At 53.6% G+C, this 18,809-nt stretch overlaps 2 protein-coding genes across 16 annotated transcripts in view; both read left to right on the plus strand.

The window, feature by feature from the left end:
• Positions 1–14,332, plus strand: part of SYNGAP1 (synaptic Ras GTPase activating protein 1) — a 33,691-nt gene extending 19,359 nt beyond the window's left edge. For 3 of the 13 annotated variants that reach the window (XM_055113474.2, XM_055113475.2, XM_055113473.2), the window contains 9 exons: positions 1,409–1,645; positions 1,816–2,017; positions 2,224–2,402; positions 3,095–3,136; positions 3,531–4,602; positions 5,087–5,260; positions 7,215–7,426; positions 8,484–8,576; positions 12,402–14,332. In XM_055113474.2, the coding sequence (XP_054969449.1) occupies positions 1,409–1,645; positions 1,816–2,017; positions 2,224–2,402; positions 3,095–3,136; positions 3,531–4,602; positions 5,087–5,260; positions 7,215–7,426; positions 8,484–8,576; positions 12,402–12,549 (2,359 nt within the window). In that variant the 3' untranslated portion in view covers positions 12,550–14,332. Of the gene's footprint in view, positions 1–1,408; positions 1,646–1,815; positions 2,018–2,223; positions 2,403–3,094; positions 3,137–3,530; positions 4,603–5,086; positions 5,261–7,214; positions 7,427–8,470; positions 8,577–9,429; positions 9,516–12,401 lie in introns of those variants that run through there. The other 10 variants (XR_004671946.3, XM_063604823.1, XM_034961848.4 and 7 more) reach the window with 10 other exon arrangements.
• Positions 13,966–18,191, plus strand: ZBTB9 (zinc finger and BTB domain containing 9). Of its 3 annotated transcripts, none has more exons than XM_063604831.1 (2): positions 13,966–14,874; positions 15,677–18,191. In XM_063604831.1, the coding sequence occupies exon 2, from the start codon at positions 15,748–15,750 to the stop codon at positions 17,167–17,169; it is 1,422 nt and encodes a 473-aa protein (XP_063460901.1). In that variant the 5' UTR covers positions 13,966–14,874; positions 15,677–15,747; the 3' UTR covers positions 17,170–18,191. The 3 variants fall into 3 exon arrangements, with proteins under 3 accessions (XP_063460901.1, XP_008958874.1, XP_003808612.1); XM_008960626.6 differs by lacking the exon at positions 13,966–14,874 and adding an exon at positions 14,902–15,490; XM_003808564.5 differs by lacking the exon at positions 13,966–14,874 and adding an exon at positions 14,902–15,422.
• Positions 18,192–18,809: the final 618 nt, after the last annotated feature.

Genomic DNA, 18,809 nt, shown 5'->3' on the forward strand with positions numbered 1-18,809 from the left:
TGAGAAAGGCACATGTGTGATGGTGAAAAGGCCCAGGAGTTTTCAGGGGACATTAAAGTAGGTTAGTAGCAATTACATCAGGTTTAGTGGAGCATGTGCCTCATAATGGGGAGTGGCGGGAGAGATGTCTGGGCAGGAAGATTAGCTTTAGAAACTGGAAGGCCTCAAGGAGTCTGAGGTCATTGGTAGGCCTTGGGATGCCATTAAAGGTGTCAGAAATATTGTGATTTAGAAGATTAATCCATAGGCTGGGCACGGTGGCTCACACCTGTAATCCCAGCACTTTGGGAGGCTGAGGCGGGCAGACCACCTGAGGTCAGGAGTTTGAGACCAGGCTGACCAACATGGAGAAACCCTGTCTCTACTAAAAATACAAAATTAACCAGATGTGGTGGCACATGCCTGTAATCCCAGCTATTTGGGAGGCTAAGGCAGGAGAATCACTTGAATCTGGGAGGTGGAGGTTGTAGTGAGCCGAGATCACACCATTGCACTCTAGCCTGGGCAACAAGAGTGAAACTCCATCTCAAAAAAAAAAAAAAATTAATCCATAAGTAGAGTGTATGTAGTAGAGTAGAGGGATGTATGTTGGGGGATGACTGGAATAGAGCCAGCTGGGGGCTCGGAGGCATGAAAGTCAGATCCTGAATCAGAACAGTGACAGAAGTTAGGAAGGAGCTACTGGAAGGACCCTCTCAGGAAAGGATCAGTAGGAATTGTCAGCTTATTGGAAAGGAGGGAGCATGTCTGTGGGGTGTCACGGATGACTCAAGAGGCCATGAGGCTGGTGGTTGGGAGACCGGTGGCCTCATTGACAACCAGGAAAGTCAGGAGGAGGAGCCAGTTGGAGGTGTGGGGGCGATGGTGAGCTCTGCTTTACACCAGCCGAGTTTAAGGTGTCAGTGGGACATTGAAGTGGAACTGGGAGGTGCGGGGAGTGAGCTCTGAGCCATTCCAGGGACTGGGGATCATGCCTGGGGCACCTCCATCCCCATTTCCCTGGAATCCAGAAGAGTTGGGGGGTCCGAGCTCCCTGTACCTCAAGTGACCCTCCATCTCTCTCCCATCTCTGTCTCTCCCTGGTGTCTGTTTTTCTTCTCCTCCTCTCCTTGTCTCTCTCCCACACCCCTCCATCTCTCTCCCACGTGTCTCTCCCCTCACCTTCTCTCCCCCTCCATTTCTCTCTCCCTAATCTGTCTGTTCCCTCTGCCATGGCCCCCTTCTTCAAGCAGCCTCCCATCTTCCTCCTGCGGTCCCTCCTTCCCTGTCTCTCTCACCCCTGTTTCCACACCCTCACCTCCTACCACCCCCCTCAGCATGTTCCCTGGAAGCTGAGGGTCTCTGGGGCTCAGTCCCGGTCTCTCTCTTTCTCTCTCTCTCTCTCTGTCTCCCCGACCCTTCCCCCCAGCGTGTTCCCGAGGGAGCTGAAGGAGGTGTTTGCTTCGTGGCGGCTGCGCTGCGCAGAGCGAGGCCGGGAGGACATCGCAGACAGGCTTATCAGCGCCTCACTCTTCCTGCGCTTCCTCTGCCCAGCGATTATGTCGCCCAGTCTCTTTGGGCTTATGCAGGAGTACCCAGATGAGCAGACCTCACGAACCCTCACCCTCATTGCCAAGGTCATCCAGAACCTGGCCAACTTTTCCAAGTGAGGGAAGCTTCAGGAGTGGGCAGGGCAGGGAGTGGCAGGGCTGGGGGTCGGCAAGAAGGGTCTCCTGAGTCCCCAGAGATCCTGAGATGGGGAGGCTATGATACCTTTTGTTTGTGTGTGTGTGTGTGTGTGTGTATGTGACCTTTATCTTCTGGATTCTTGGCTAGGTTTACCTCAAAGGAGGACTTTCTGGGCTTCATGAATGAGTTTCTGGAGCTGGAATGGGGTTCCATGCAGCAGTTTTTGTATGAGATCTCCAATCTGGACACGCTAACCAACAGCAGTAGCTTTGAGGGTTACATCGACTTGGGCCGAGAGCTCTCCACACTGCATGCCCTACTCTGGGAGGTGCTGCCCCAGCTCAGCAAGGTCAGCAGATCCCCTCTTTGCCCTATCCCCAGATGGCTCCAGAGGTTCCTGGAGCCTGAGAAACTACCCTTTGAAGATTTTTTTTCTCCCCTTGTTCCTCGAGGTGTCACCACTACTATCCCAACTCAGACCCCCTCCACCTGCACCCTCAGAGGCCCTCTTAGAACTGGGCACTGAGCCCCCAGGTAACAGCCTCACCCTTCCAGGAAGCCCTCCTGAAGCTGGGTCCACTGCCCCGGCTCCTCAACGACATCAGCACAGCTCTGAGGAACCCCAACATCCAAAGGCAGCCAAGCCGCCAGAGTGAGCGGCCCCGGCCTCAGCCTGTGGTACTGCGGGGGCCATCGGCTGAGATGCAGGGCTACATGATGCGGGACCTCAACAGGTGAGCACCCTGGGACAGCCAGGCCTGTGCCCTAGGAGCCTTCTCCTATTCTAGATACTCCTCACTGGGCCCCACATGCATCTCTCTAGGGCTTGAAAGAAGGGAGGAAAAAGCACCAAGTTCTCAGGGGAGACGATAAGGAGACAGGTACAGTCAGTGGTAGGCTGAGAGCCCTTTACAGCCTGAGGGAGTGAGAGATGTGGAGCTCTAGGAATAGGGCTGAGGCTCCACCAACTCGCGGCTTAGTTGTAAGCCTAGAGCATCCCTGCTGCAAGCTCTGATTTGCTGTCCCTCTGCCTGCCCATGCTAGTCCCCAGGCTGAGGTTCAGCCAGCATGTCATGTCAGCCATGTGTCAAAATGTTCAAACATCTCAGTAATAGCTAGTGAATAAGCACTTCCCCCAGCCCCCGACCACAACCCCACAGACCTCCCCATGATCCAGCACTTAGAGCAGTGACAGCAGAAGCCTAGCAGGGCTTGCAGCCTGCTCCAGAGTCCCAGCCTCCATTCTGATAGGTGGTGCCCGTGCTTCATTTGCTGCTCATTATTTTGATGATGGCCCTGCTTTTTCCTCTGCCCGTGTCTTCCTCCATGACACCATACCCATCCCACCATTCCTGCCTCTCCTTTCATTTGTCCACATCTCTCTCCTTCTCTGTCTGTGCTCGCCCCTCTTTCCATCTCTCTCCAGCTCCATCGACCTTCAGTCCTTCATGGCTCGAGGCCTCAACAGGTGAGGGGCTCTCCCCTCCCCCGCCCTCCTCTCCTCTCCTGTCTGTTCCCTCTCCCACTCCACTGGCCTTCGCCCTACTCCTCTCCTCTCCTCCTCCATGGACCTCATCTCCTCCATATGTGCCCAGCCCTGCCCCCATCCCTTCTCTTGCTGCCCCCATCTCCCCTCCTCTAGGCCTCACCCCCTTCCCGGAGGGGCCCTGTCCTTTCCCTTTACTCACCTGTCCCCTCCCATCCTCCCTGCCTGCCCTCTTCAGGGCTGCCACCGCTAGCTCTCAGCCCTTCCCTCTGGGTCCCACTTTTCACCCCAAGGCCTGTGCCAGACCACAGCAAGGTTCAATTGCTAGGAGCCCTGACCTTACCTTTTGCTTGTGTGCCCCCTTCCCTTCTGACAGCTCTATGGATATGGCTCGCCTCCCCTCCCCAACCAAGGAAAAGCCACCCCCACCACCGCCTGGTGGGGGTAAAGACCTGTTCTATGTAAGCCGTCCACCCCTGGCCCGTTCCTCACCAGCATACTGCACGAGCAGCTCGGACATCACAGAGCCAGAGCAGAAGATGCTGAGTGTCAACAAGAGTGTGTCCATGCTGGACTTACAGGGTGATGGGCCTGGTGGCCGCCTCAACAGCAGCAGTGTTTCGAACCTGGCGGCCGTAGGGGACCTGCTGCACTCAAGCCAGGCCTCGCTGACAGCAGCCTTGGGGCTACGGCCTGCGCCTGCCGGACGCCTCTCCCAGGGGAGTGGCTCATCCATCACGGCGGCTGGCATGCGCCTCAGCCAGATGGGTGTCACCACAGACGGTGTCCCTGCCCAGCAACTGCGAATCCCCCTCTCCTTCCAGAACCCTCTCTTCCACATGGCTGCTGATGGGCCAGGTCCCCCAGGCGGCCATGGAGGGGGCGGTGGCCATGGCCCACCTTCCTCCCATCACCACCACCACCACCATCACCACCACCGAGGTGGAGAGCCCCCTGGGGACACCTTTGCCCCATTCCATGGCTATAGCAAGAGTGAGGACCTCTCTTCCGGGGTCCCCAAGCCCCCTGCTGCCTCCATCCTTCATAGCCACAGCTACAGTGATGAGTTTGGACCCTCTGGCACTGACTTCACCCGTCGGCAGCTTTCACTCCAGGACAACCTGCAGCACATGCTGTCCCCTCCCCAGATCACCATTGGTCCCCAGAGGCCAGCCCCCTCAGGGCCTGGAGGTGGGAGCGGTGGGGGCAGCGGTGGGGGTGGCGGGGGCCAGCCGCCTCCATTGCAGAGGGGCAAGTCTCAGCAGTTGACAGTCAGCGCAGCCCAGAAACCCCGGCCATCCAGCGGGAATCTATTGCAGTCCCCAGAGCCAAGTTATGGCCCCGCCCGTCCACGGCAACAGAGCCTCAGCAAGGAGGGCAGCATTGGGGGCAGCGGGGGCAGCGGTGGCGGAGGGGGTGGGGGGCTGAAGCCCTCCATCACCAAGCAGGTAGGTGAAGGCAGGAGGAAGGCGGGCTGGGTCACAACAGGGAGGGAAGAAGGAGATGGAGGGGTGGGGTTGAAACAGAGTCTGTGGCCTGAAGTTACAATCTTCTTGCCTCCTTTTGGCCATTAAACAAATGTGTATAGAGGGCCTGCTATGTGCCATGTGCTATGCCAGGCACTAAGGATATGGCACTGAACCCTCTTAGCACTCTCATTCCAGAGGGGATTAATCCATAAGTAGAATGGGGGTGACTGGAATAGGGCCAGTTGGGAGCTTGGAGGCATGAAGATCAGATCCTGAATCAGAACAACAGGAGAAATTCTCTGGCATTCAGCTCACATCTCTGGCATTCAGAGGTGATAAAGGCTACAGCAGGGCAATAGGACTGGGGCTGTTGTCTCCTTTGGCTGTGCTGTTGCCCTCTAAATGTACCCTGCTTTTTCCTACCTTTTCTTTCTCTGTTCGCCCTCACTGTGCCTTGTCCCAGCATTCTCAGACACCATCCACATTGAACCCCACAATGCCAGCCTCTGAGCGGACAGTGGCCTGGGTCTCCAATATGCCTCACCTGTCGGCTGACATCGAGAGTGCGCACATCGAGCGGGAAGAGTACAAGCTCAAGGAGTACTCAAAATCGATGGATGAGAGCCGGCTGGATAGGGTACGATGGGCTCTACCAGCTCCAAGCCCCAGTGTTTCCTTTTACCCACAGGGGAGATCTCTAGTCACTTCCAAGGGAAACCTCCAGGGTCAGTTATGGTGGTAAGAAAAGGCAAAGACCTGATCACCTCTTGAGAAGCCTTCCGTCCATCTGGGGAGACCAGATACACACAGTTGTTAAAAGTCACTTTCAACTCTATTTTGTAGGTTATATATATCATAGACTATCTGGGGATCATCTATTTTAGGCTTACCTCCATGTTCTTCCCCAGGAGGAACATAAGCCCTGGCTCCCGTGACTGCTTAGGAAAGGAAATGTTACTTTACTGGCAGTAGGAGCTAATAAATTGGATGGGGATGGAGGGGGTTGCAGCTATATTACAAGTGATGTCTGGCCTACCCAGTCACTGTCCCATGGGCATAAGTGACAGTCAGTGGGCAGGGGATGCATGTGGTAAAGTAGTATGTATCGGTCATGTGTGAAAAGGCCATCCAGACCCTCACTTGGTGGAGGCTGAGGGCAAAGGGCACCAAGAGCTCTGGGGCTAACACAGATAACTTAGCAGAAAGTTACTTGAGGAAGCTGTTGTTCCTAGGGCCTGAGGAAGAGGGTGGCTGCAGGATTAGGTCATATATAAAAAACATATGACCCTAACACGGGGAAGTGGTCTTTGAGCATAGGAAATGTTGGGACTGACTCAGATGGGCTTGACCAGCAAATTTAATGAGAATTAAACCCTAATATTAGCCCCAAGGCAGCCACCGTAGGAAGTTAATTCACATCTCTCCTCTGCATGTAGAAGGGTTGGTGATATATGTACGTATCCTCTTCAGAGAATGAGGAAATAGTCTTTTGAATCATTTTTTTTTTTCTGTGCTTCAGATGAGGAAACCTTGTTGAGAAAGGCTGTAGACTAGCACTATCCAATATAACTTTCTGCAGTGATGAAATGTTCTGTAATCTGTAGTGTTCACATGTGTCTAGTTGTGATTCAGGAACTGAATTTTTAGCTCTATTTAATTTTAATTTTGTAATTTTTTTGAGACAGGGTCTTGCTCTGTCACCCAGGCTGGAGTGCAGTGGTGCAAACATGGCTCGAGGCAACCTCCGCCTCCTGGGCTCAAGACATCGTCCCACCTCAGCCCCCTGAGTAGCTAGGACTACAGGGTCGTGCTACCATGCCTGGCTAGTTTTTTTTCTTTTTTTTTTTTTTTTTTTTTTGTAGAGACGGGGTTTTGCCATGTTGCCCAGGCTGGTCTAGAACTTGTGAGCTCAAGTGATCTACCTGCCTCAGCCTTCCAAAGTGCTGGGATTACAGGTGTTGAGCCACTGTGCCTGGCCTAAATTTTAAATAGCTACATGTGGGCTGGTGGCTACCATATTAGACAGCACAGCTGTAGACTCTAGAGCCAATAGGGCAGATAAAATGACTCTTCTGAGTTCTTCCAGCTCTGGAATTCCTAGATTCTCAGCCTAGAATTCACTTGTAGACCTCCTATCCTTGGCACCTTGACAGAGCCAAGGAGAGGGTCACATGGAGGACAGCACCTGCCTTTCCCCCGTCAATTGCCTTTTCTTCCTATGTCTCCAGCATGTGTTCTGGGGCCTGGCTTAGGGCTGAAGAGTCACCCTATTTTTAATTTCTGAGCACAGTTACTCAAGGTGTGTTTGTGAGTGTAGGTTTCTGTGTGGGTCTTCATGAGGGGCCATACATAGACCTCAGGGTGTGGGAGTCTGTGACCTTGCTCCATTTTGAGGGAACCTCAGCACCATGGCAGGGTCTTCTCAAAAGCAGGTGTGTGGATATGATCCACAGGCAGGGAAGGGGTTGGGGAAGGCAGCTGGATGTCCCTCAACATGCAGTGGCTGTGCTTGGCAGACAGGGATGGAGGCTGGGTGGTGGGCTTGGGGTGGGGCGCCCCTCATAGTGCGGGGTCGTGTGCCCGGCGGGCAGGTGAAGGAGTACGAGGAGGAGATTCACTCACTGAAAGAGCGGCTGCACATGTCCAACCGGAAGCTGGAAGAGTATGAGCGGAGGCTGCTGTCCCAGGAAGAACAAACCAGCAAAATCCTGATGCAGTATCAGGCCCGACTGGAGCAGAGTGAGAAGAGGCTAAGGCAGCAGCAGGCAGAGAAGGATTCCCAGATCAAGAGCATCATTGGCAGGTGAGGGGCGGCCTGGGGAGGGGGTTGTGAGGGAGAGCTTGAGGCTGAAGAGAGCAAGTGGGCGAGCTACTCCTCTGACTCCCATCCCCAAACTCAGGAGCCCACCAGGAGAGCCCACCACTCTCCTCCCCAGGAAGCCACCCACTCACTCATCACCAGATGGAGAGAAACCCCAACCTGCTTAGTGCATTAAATATCCCTTTACCAAACCCTGACCTCTCTTCTGATAGAGTAGCTTCGGAAGCCCTTGGAAAATATACCTGTTCCTGTCCAACCATCACTGCATTTGCATTTACCCTAGGCCAGAGCTCCCCACTAGTTATTCTCAACTTAACCTGTGATGTTCACTCCAAACCTAAGCAGGGCTCCCTAGCCAGAGTAGGCCCTGCCCTTCCTGGGTGGACCGTCCCTCTCTAGCCTTGGAAAGGTGTTCTGTTAGAAAGGGTCTTTTAGCCTGTGTATGTTTTCAGCTGCTCCAGCAAGTCCTGGGCTCCAAAGAGGGTATCCTCAGCAAAGAGGTCAATTATCTTCAGAGTGGTGGGGTCGGGGCGGGGGGGACCCTGGGCGCACTCCAACCAGAGCCACCTCCATTTTGATCCATTCTAAATGTATTTTATGTAAGATTTAATTAGAAGAAAAGGGCTTCTTGAAATATTTTTTGAAAACCACTGCTCTAATTGATATCCTTTATGATAAATCACCTCAAGGATCTTCACAGTGAGGTGACATGGGGGATACAGAAGCCAGGTCCTCAGCCATGGAAGGTCTGGGGAAGGGGCACTGCTGTCCTGATTGGGACGATGGAGGCCTGGAGGTGTCTGGATGGTAGAAGTCTTTGAGGCACAGAAAGCTGCCTTAGCAGGGAGGTGTAAGGGTTCCTGGGAGGAAGGTGGAGAGCATGATCCTGAGGAACAGGGAGTCTTGCATCACGGCAATGGAGGGACTCTTGATTCTAAGGGATAAGGATGCCTGAGGCTTTTCCAGAGAGCTATGGGGTTCCATGGGCAGGCTCTGAGCCTGTGCCCGCCACTAACCCCACTGAAGCCCGTCCCTTCAGGCTGATGCTGGTGGAGGAGGAGCTGCGCCGGGACCACCCCGCCATGGCTGAGCCGCTGCCAGAACCCAAGAAGAGGCTGCTCGACGCTCAGGTGGAAATTACAATGTCATTTATCTTCTCCGTGTCCCATCCCCATCCATCCCACTGTCTTTCGTGCACTCACTACACCAGCCACCTAGCCCCATCACCATCTGTCTCTCATAGTCTGCTGTTTGTCCACTGGCTGCTCCTGGCAGCCCCCTAGTGACCCCATCTTCATCCCATCGTCTGTGCCTTTGTCACTCCTGGCAGCGTCAGCCCAACTCCTGTGCCTTCCCATCCAGTCTTCCCACTCCTCTCTGCATCTCAGGACCTTCTCTACCAGAACCTTGGTCTTTCTGCCCCTAGACCCCACCTAGTTCCAAGAACCCCTGCCCCTTCTTTGCTCACTCCTATTCAAGCCACGTTGTTCAGCTTCCTCTGCGCTCTTGGGCCAGAGGGCTAGAAGCTGCCGTTTTCTGGAATAGAGCACAGGGCAGTATGATCTGTAGTTTCTCTAGGCCCTGGCCGGTACCCTGAAAACTTGGGGACCCATCACCTCTGTTCTCTTGGCTCCCTAATTTTCCTGTCTCTTTGGCAGCTCCTGCATAGCTTCCTCTTCCTGACTCTTCAGATCTTGAAGGCCTTCCATCCTGTAACCTCCCTTTGCCCTCAGTATTTAAGTCCAGCCTCCCTTTGGCCTCCCTCCCACTCTGGCCCTCAGACCTTCCCAGCTGCCTGCTGCCCAGCCTCTCTTCTCACAAGCCAGCTTCTAGGACCTCCCTTCTGCACCCTTACCCCTTGCTTTCCCAAAATTCTGCTCATTTTCCTACCCATACTCCTCTCTGCTCTGACTGCTAGGCTCCCCCCGCCTGCCATCCCCCCACCAAGGCTCCTGACCCCATGACCCCACTCTCTCCCACTGCAGCTCCTCATCAGGTAATTCTCCTGGTTCCGCTTTGGCCACGGGCGGAGGACACAGGGGGAGGTGACTCCGGACCACTGCAGGTTGGTCGTGAAGCCCACTCCCTCCAACACCTCCGGAGCCTCTCCCCTCTCACTGCTGCCCTCCACACCCAGGGAACCTCCACAGACTCCCAGCCCTCCGACACCTGCACAGATCCATCTCCCAAGACACCACCCAAAGAGAGCATTTGCTGCTGCTTCCCAGAACTGTCCAACAATACCTTAGCAACACCAAGAGTTGGGCCCTAGATGGGCCCAGCACATTCACAGGTCACACCCACTTCCCTGCAAAACCCACCCCCTCCCAGCCTCCTCCTGACTCTAAGCCCTCCTCTTCCTCTACCTCTCCAGTGTATGTCTGTCACCCCCCATTTCACCAGAGCGTCCTTAGGGGCTGGGGGTGGGTTTGTTAATGGGGTGGAGGCAATGATGGGTTGGAGGATCTTGGCTATAGGGGCTGTGCTGACTGCAGCAGGTAGGTTGGGTTTCCCTCTTCCTTCCCTAACCTTGGTTCTCTACCCTCCTTTCCACTCCTCACCTGATTCTCTCTCTTACTCCTCCTTATATCTGTGAGGCAGAAGGCATCTGAAGCTCATATTAGCCCCCATTGGGTGGGAATTAGGAGTGGGTAGTTAACTCAGGGAGACTTGAGATACCCTGGAAAAAATGCTATTGAGATGTCCTGACATTAGGCAGGGTGGATGGAACAAGAAGGAGCAAGAAAGGAACCTCAGGCAGATTTTAGGACATGGACTTGATCATGTGGCCTGGGAGTTTAGAAATGGGGAGAGACATCCTCCTAGATCAGATCGTGGGCTCAGTAGGCATGTTGATTCCCAGGGAGAGGTGCCAGGAACAGCATGGTAAAGAATGTACTCTCACAGCTCACATCCCCAGGTTGCTGATGCCACTCACTCCCCCTCTCCTGCCATCGAGTGGCCTTGCCGGACACATAATCCTATCTAAAAAGCCAGTAAATGAGAACCTGTCAGCTATAGCCATCATTTCTGAGATGCGGTTTTCTTTGGGATTGAGCTGCAGTGGGCAGTGGCTCCTTACACTGTAATTTTAATTCTCTGCCTGCCCAGCCTCTCTGTCAAAGTAGCTGGTGATCTATAAAGATGCTAAAAGGCACCAGGGGACTTTGCCATTTAAAGGACTCCTGCAGTGAATTCTTTTGTAAAATGAATAATGGCACCCTAATTTATCCACTTTCTAAATTTGGGTCCATGGGGGTGTCCAGGGCATGCTTATGTGCTGTCACCAGCAGACAAACAGAGGGAATGGAATCTGGGGGTTCCTTCCCTGCTCTCCCGCCATACTCAGGATACCCTACCATAAGTGATTTCCTCTCACTGACTTGCAGAAAACGTGTGAGATACCCAGCAAGCTAAGAAGGCAGTTTTGCTGGGTATCTCATACCCAAGGCTGGGGTTTGGGTGATCTGAGAGGTTAGCTCCTTGATCCTAGGATGGAAGGGAGAGCTTATATAGAAGCTTTTACTTGGAAGGTTTTGTATCCTAAGGTCAGACATAGCTATATTACCAAGCCTAAATGCCATGTGGCCCAGGAAATAATTTGGAAATTTGTTCTAAACCACTTGTGGTAGGTATTGGTCTCTCTGCAACTCAGCCATTAATTAGAAATTAGTTTTGAGCCTGAATTTTAAAAAGCCAAGTGTTGCCCCCAGCCCACACACACACACACACGGACATGTACAGTACAAACCCCAGATAATTACAACAGCCAAAGAGAGAAGGAAGTGAATTTCCCAACCAGAAGTGTAGGGAAATTCAGATCGCTTTCTTTTCTCCCAGCAGAGGAACAGAAGGCGGAGCTAAGGGCAGGAACCAGGAGTTGGTCAAGGAGCTATAGGAGGTGATGAGAGTAGAACCAGGGGTAGGAGCTGGTCTGGTACCCCTCACCCTCTAATTGGGAGCCCAGGGAGAAGGACTGAAAAGAAGATGGGGGTGGAAAAGAATAAAGCCAGTTTCTGCTTCCCAGGGATGCAGAGATTGGGGCATGCTGTGTCTGCAGAAGCTCCTAGTCATTTCCGCCATAATTGTGAAAGAGAGGGGCAGCCCTCCCACAAGATTTTTCCCTTCCCATATCACTTCCCTGAATCCCCTTCCTTTCCCCCCAGTACAGTTAAACCTCTCTCTAATTTGGAATGTTATATTTGAGAAGATGGCCACTGTGAATAAGTGACAAACTGAATGACAGTGTCTATTTAATGAAATGCATGTCTTCAAAATATATACAGAACTCGATGAACAAGGCTTTTTCCACTCCTCAGGGAGCATGCATTAATAAATAGATAGGATTCAAAAGTCTGTTTTCTGGTATGGGTTAAATATCCCCTCCTACAGACATATTTCCACCACTAATTTGCTTAGTACACCTTTTCTTCACAGATAAAGGAAAACGCAAGCTCAGTTTTTCTTCAGATTATGAAGAAATTCCAAATCCACAGGGGTTTGGATTAATGAGGTTTTGCTGTACTGCCTCCCCTTATTCCTCAACATGAAGTTCCCACCTCGGATTGGGGATGGGTGGGAGGGGGTTTCAAGAGGAGGAGGGTGGGATGGGCAAGGAATATACACAGGTGAAGCCAGAGAAGGGTTAGTTTGGGGGTGCGGTGGGAACTTGCTGTTTTGATCTGGTTTCCTGGTGTGACACTCTGGGTTAAAGGCTTGAAGGCCCCTGTTAGGAGTCTAGGGGTGAGATTCTCTTCTCTCTGATCCCAGAGGACGTTAACTTCTACTGCAGGTGAGAAACAAAATAGGAGGATGGTGGGGACTGTCCTGGGAGGAGGGGGTGGTCCATGGCTTGTGGTGTGGGCTGGCTATAGGGGAGGCCACTGCTAGGGGACTGGCATCCAGGCCCCCTTGAAGCGTCTCAATAAGTCCGCGCTCTCCTTTTTGGTGTCTTGCAGGAGAGGCAGCTTCCCCCCTTGGGTCCAACAAACCCGCGTGTGACGCTGGCCCCACCATGGAACGGCCTGGCCCCCCCAGCCCCACCACCCCCACCCCGGCTGCAGATTACGGAGAACGGCGAGTTCCGAAACACCGCAGACCACTAGCCCACCCAGCATCACAGACCTTCTCTTCCTTTCCTGTGCACCCCACCCTGTAACAGCACCAACCACCAGGATTGGACATCACCGAGGAACAGCGGGATTGCCTCCCCGAATGCCTCCCTGGGAGGCACACTGATTGCCCACCCCCCCCACTGCACCATTTCCAGGAGGGAGAGTGGGGACCCTCAGCCGCCCCCTTTTCCTTCCCATTGGGGTGCTGCCCTCTCTTTGACCCCCAGGGACCCTTGCCCCAGGACACCGCCTACCCCACACAGACCCCTTCACTCCGGGGTGCTATCCCCATCCTCTGCCTCATCGTTCCCCTGAGCACTGGGGGACAGACCCTCACCCCCACCCTGGGGGTGTGGCACCTCCAAACTTTCAACTTCAGGGTGATTTTTTTAGCAGTAACCAGAGCTGACAATCTAACTCCCCTCCACCGCCCCATTTTGGCCTCCCCTGCCCCCCTTGTTATGGGGAGGGGACCCCGGGTGAGGGGGCCCTATTACCCCTTGATTTCTCAGGAGCGTCTGGGGGGGCTCAGCACGCACAAACTCCTCCTCCTTCTACCACTCTTAAATTTACTCCCTCCCCACCCAGAACCCAGATGGGGTGGAGGGGGCCACCGGGGCAGGGAGGGGGCGGCAAGGGGGGAATGGGAGTTGTCTCCCCTTCTCCCCACACCTGATCTGCTCTCGGCTGGTCCCAGAGCGGGGTGAGGGGGCTTATGCCCCCCCCTCCCCCAGTGTGTTGGGTGGGGTGGAATTGAGGTTAGGGTGAGGGGTCAGGGTTTAGGAGGGTGTGTATGTTGGGAGGACAGGCTAGTTGATCTGTCCTACTCTGACACACAGTCCCCCCTGCCCCTTCCTTCTCTCTTCTTGGTCTCTACTCCCAGGGGGAGGGGGGAACTTACTCTAGGAAAAGCCATGTCTCTCTCCCCCAGGGTGGGGGGACCTGTGTTGGAGGAGGGGTGTTGGGGGGCCCCCTTCCATGACTCTGTCCCCTGGGGGAGGTAGGACAGGGCTGGGCTTCCCTCTCATCCTCCCCCTCCCAATCTCCTTCCACCTCCCTCCCTCCCGCCAGCTCCACGATTTTTCGGTGTTTCTCTGTACATAGTTTTCTGGCGGGATAGGGGAGGTAGGATGGATGGGGTTTGGGGTGGGTAGGCCATGGGAGGGGAGAAGCCCCTCCTTGGCACCCCCTCTTCCCTGACTGCTGTCCCCTACCCAGCCTTGCCCCCTTCATCCTTTTGCGTTTGGTATTGAGACTCTCCTAGACTCTACTCCTCTTTCTTTTGTATGGACAGTTCCCCTTCAGTCCCATCCCCCTACACATACACCCAGCCGGGGCCAAATTTATACTTATATAAAAGTTGTAAATATGTGAAATTTTATCCCTGTGCCCTTTCCCCACCTCAGGCCCTACCCCTGGACCCTCCCCAACCTTCCTTCTCTCTTCTTTGGCTGTTGTAATTATCTGGGGTTTGTACTGTACATATCCGGGGTGTGTGTGTGTGGGCTGGGGGCAACCCTTCTGTACAGAGCTTCCTGGCCCCCTCCCCCCCCGCCCCTCTGCTTCCCTCCCCACCCACCACCTCAAGGGTAGGGAGTTGCTCTTCCTACCTGTTTTATTTTGTTTTCTCGTTCTCCCTCCCCACCCCACTCCCAGCCTTATCTATCCCCCCTCACTGTCCCCTTTTCTCCACTCCCAGCCCCATTTCCTTTTTTTCTGGAGTGTGTGGTGAAACAGAAAAAAACATGTTTAATAAACGGAGATTGTTCTTTTATCGCTGTGCCGACTTTCTTAGGCAGGGCTCTCCAGACCTGTACGGTGGTAAGATCTGCTTTCTGAAAGGAAGCTGACAGCCTGAGAGGAAAACCGTATATCCCCACCTGATGCCACACTCTCCTCATAGAATGTCACTCTCCCCTCCCAATGAGATTTTTTATATTTTAGAGCAGGAGTTTTGCACCGGCCAAACTTCTCCAATCTAACTCTCCCCTCACCACTGTGTCACTTAGTCCGATGCCAGGAACAGCGGCGTTATCTGATAAAAGAGTTCATGTATATATCCACATTTATCTCTTTTAAAAATTACCTAGAAATAAGGTTTCTTTAATTGCTGGTTAAAATGCTCCCGTGCAGAAAACAGGAAAGAACCTGCCTGGTTCCTTAGCAAATCTGAGTTCCAGTCCCAGGTCCACTACTATTAGCTGAGTGACGCTTCCAGCCCGTTTCCCCCGCCTGGAAACTGAGGACGGCAACCCCCACCCTCGCAGGGCCGGTGGGAAGACACAAAGTGATGTGGGCAAGTGCCAGGCCCACATGGTAAGTGCCCAACTAATCTCGCCCCTCTCAGGACCTACCGGGGGCGGGTGCTACACTTAATCACCGGGAAACGCAGCTTTCCGGGGCGGCTGACGGCCCGCCCCCTCCGACCGGGCTGTTCTCTCCCGGGCCCTGGCTCTCGGTCCTCTGCAGCGGGGAGGACTTCGGCAGCTCCCCGGGACGCCCGTTGCGAGGGCACCCTGGGCCAGTGCCCTCCTACTAGCACCGCCCTCCTCGTCTGCAGTAGCCAATCAACACGAGGCTTGTAGGCTGCCGTTCCTCGATTGGCTACGGCTCTAGCTCCGCCCGCCGCACTTGGCGACGGTGTCCGGCGGGGAGGCGGCGGCTTCCGGTCTGGGACGGAGCTGTAGCGAGCGGCACTGTAGCTGCGAGGGCAGCGCCGCGTGTGTAACGGCGGGGGCGTGTCGGCGGGAAGGACAGTCGGGCCGGGACTCGCGGTGTCCGGGTGACCGCGGCTTCCCGGGAGCAGACCTCTGTGGGCACTGTGAGGCAGAACGGAGCGGCGGGGCAGGAGCTGTTCTGGGCAGGTGAAGGCAGGCTGGTGGCTGAAGGACCTCCTTCTTATCTTCCACAGGGGCTGGAAGTTAAAACCCCGGTTGGTGTTCAGTGGTGGTTGTTGTTGTTGTTGTTTGTTTTTGCTTTCTTGGTGTGCGGGACTGATTTGCAGAAACCGCCACTGACTTAAAAGTTTCCAGTTATTGCTCGTGGGGAGGGGGTTGTTTGAGGAGATGTGGCTCCCTTTATCCAGTGCTTCTGTGACCTCCATCTTTTTCCTCTGCAGCCTTCATCCCGCGTGGAGTCTACCCCCAAGCCCTTCTCCTCTTCCCAATTCTTGTCACCTTCGAGGAGGCCATGGAAACCCCAACACCTTTGCCACCTGTACCTGCCTCCCCGACCTGCAACCCAGCCCCACGGACAATCCAGATCGAGTTCCCGCAGCATAGCTCGTCGCTGCTGGAATCTCTGAACCGCCACAGGCTAGAGGGAAAGTTCTGTGATGTGTCCCTCCTGGTGCAGGGCCGGGAACTTAGGGCTCATAAAGCAGTGTTGGCTGCTGCCTCTCCTTATTTCCATGACAAGCTGCTTCTGGGGGATGCGCCTCGTCTCACTCTACCGAGTGTCATTGAAGCCGATGCCTTCGAGGGGCTGCTCCAGCTCATTTATTCAGGGCGTCTCCGCCTGCCACTGGATGCTCTTCCTGCTCATCTCCTTGTGGCCAGTGGCCTTCAAATGTGGCAAGTAGTAGATCAGTGCTCAGAAATTCTTAGAGAATTAGAAACTTCAGGTGGTGGAATTTCAGCCCGTGGAGGAAACTCCTACCATGCCCTTCTTTCCACTACATCCTCTACAGGAGGCTGGTGCATTCGCTCTTCGCCTTTCCAGACCCCAGTACAGTCCTCTGCTTCTACTGAAAGCCCTGCTTCCACTGAGAGCCCTGTGGGAGGGGAGGGAAGTGAACTGGGAGAAGTGCTGCAAATTCAGGTGGAAGAAGAGGAGGAGGAGGAGGAAGAAGATGATGATGAGGACCAGGGGTCAGCCACACTCTCTCAGACTCCTCAGCCCCAGAGAGTATCAGGGGTTTTTCCCCGTCCTCATGGACCCCACCCACTGCCCATGACTGCTACTCCCCGAAAGCTTCCAGAGGGTGAGAGTGCACCACTTGAGCTTCCTGCCCCTCCTGCACTGCCCCCCAAAATCTTCTACATTAAGCAGGAACCCTTCGAGCCTAAGGAGGAGATATCAGGAAGTGGAACTCAGCCTGGAGGAGCAAAGGAGGAAACCAAAGTGTTTTCTGGAGGGGACACTGAAGGGAATGGGGAGCTAGGGTTCTTGTTGCCTTCAGGGGCAGGGCCAACATCTGGGGGAGGGGGTCCATCCTGGAAACCAGTGGATCTTCATGGGAATGAAATCCTATCAGGGGGTGGAGGACCTGGGGGAGCAGGCCAGGCCGTGCATGGGCCTGTGAAGCTAGGGGGGACACCCCCTGCAGATGGAAAACGCTTTGGTTGCCTGTGTGGGAAGCGGTTTGCAGTGAAGCCAAAGCGTGACCGGCACATCATGCTGACCTTCAGCCTTCGGCCTTTTGGCTGTGGCATCTGCAACAAGCGCTTCAAGCTGAAGCACCATCTGACAGAGCACATGAAGACCCATGCTGGAGCCCTGCATGCCTGTCCCCACTGTGGCCGTCGGTTCCGAGTCCATGCCTGTTTTCTCCGCCACCGGGACCTATGCAAGGGCCAGGGCTGGGCCACTGCCCACTGGACTTACAAGTGACTGCTGAGGCTATACACTAGCTTCTAGAACAAGATAACCACTGCTGCTGATGGATACTTTTCCCTCACTGCCATGGCACACCAGTCATGGATCTTGTAATCATGCCAAGAGAATAGATACATTATGGACCTCTTGTTCTTAGATATGGGCCTCTCAGCCTGGCAGATGTGGAAACTCAAATTTCTCGTCCCACTCCAGGTTTTGGCTAGCCAACCTTGCAGGAAAGTGGTTTATAGGCCATTCATACTTAAGTTGATCACTTGCCCATGGTGGACATTTTTGTGGTGGTGATGTCCATTAAGGAAACCAGATTTTCAATTATTTAGTGAGAGAAGAGTTAGAGCAAAAGACAGTGGTAAATGTTTTATTCCGTCTCCATGAGGAATTGAAGGAGTTGGTCTCCACCTAGAGATACATTTGATTTACAGCTTAAGTAATTCAGAGGCTAAGCTCTAAGCTTTTTTCTCTCATTGCTGGAATGATTTAAGCAGAAGTCCTTTTGTGTACTTTAAAAATTGTATCTTTCCAGGAGCCCCTCAGATTGTACCTTGCTTTCTCACCAATAGACACCTTCCCGACACTTTTTTAATGTTGTAGTTGAGCACTTTAACAAGTTGAGCATTCCATGTTTCATTCTTAGAACCTTCCTTAATAGAGGGTCTTCCCTCAACAGCCTGTGCCTCTGGTCTACCTTTGACCACCACTGATAACTAATATATTGGTCACAATGACTGGAATGTGACTAGTGATCTCAGGAGATGGCACTGTCCTAAAGTGCTGTCAGGGTGGCACCACTGCTCTCTGAACAAGTTACCTTGGTCAGAGGGACTCAGGTTTGGGACAGCACAAGCTGAAGGCTGAAGAGTAACTTGCATAGTAGGACCATACCTCTTCCTTTCCCATCCCACCCACATATGATAGACAGCCCCTCTGTTGAGATATGGAGGGGATAGATACTGGAATCGGGGGTGGGACTTGCAGTTACTTAAAATTTTTTAATAAACTGTGCCCTGAAACCTAAACTGACAGTGGACTGGATTGAGTAATTTGTGTGGGAGAGAATGTGAGAATGGAGCTGCAGAGCCTTGGGTGTGTTCCTTAGGTGGCTAGGTTATGTTGATGGGGAAGGAATGGGATGGTATCACACTGGTGCCAAGAACACTCTTCTGGACTTAGGCCCTGACCTGCTACTTAATAACCTTCAGTAGGTTGACTTACTGTTTTTTTTGTTTTTTTGTTTTTTTTTTTTTGAGATAGAGTGTCCCTCTGTTGCCCAGGCTGGAGTGCAGTGGCACAATCGCATGCTCACTGCAACCTCTGCCTCCCGGGTCCAAGTGATTCTCCTGCCTCAGCCTCCTGAGTAGCTGGGGTTATCAGGCACCCGCCACCATGCCTGGCTAAGTTTTTTGTATTTTTAGTAGAGACGGGGTTTCACCGTGTTAGCCAGGATGGTCTGGATCTCCTGACCTCATGATCCGCCTGCCTCAGCCTTCCAAAGTGCTGGGATTACAGGCATGAGCCACTGCACCTGGCCTGCCTTACGTTTTAAAATCTGAACTAGTACTTTTTTTGGTAGGGTGGTGTGGAACACCTAACTGGTTCTGTTTTCCTTTTTAAAAGAGGTTGGTTCACATTATCTT

This window comes from Pan paniscus, chromosome 5, assembly GCF_029289425.2.
Source record: "Pan paniscus chromosome 5, NHGRI_mPanPan1-v2.0_pri, whole genome shotgun sequence".
NCBI classification, from domain to species: Eukaryota; Metazoa; Chordata; class Mammalia; order Primates; family Hominidae; genus Pan; species Pan paniscus.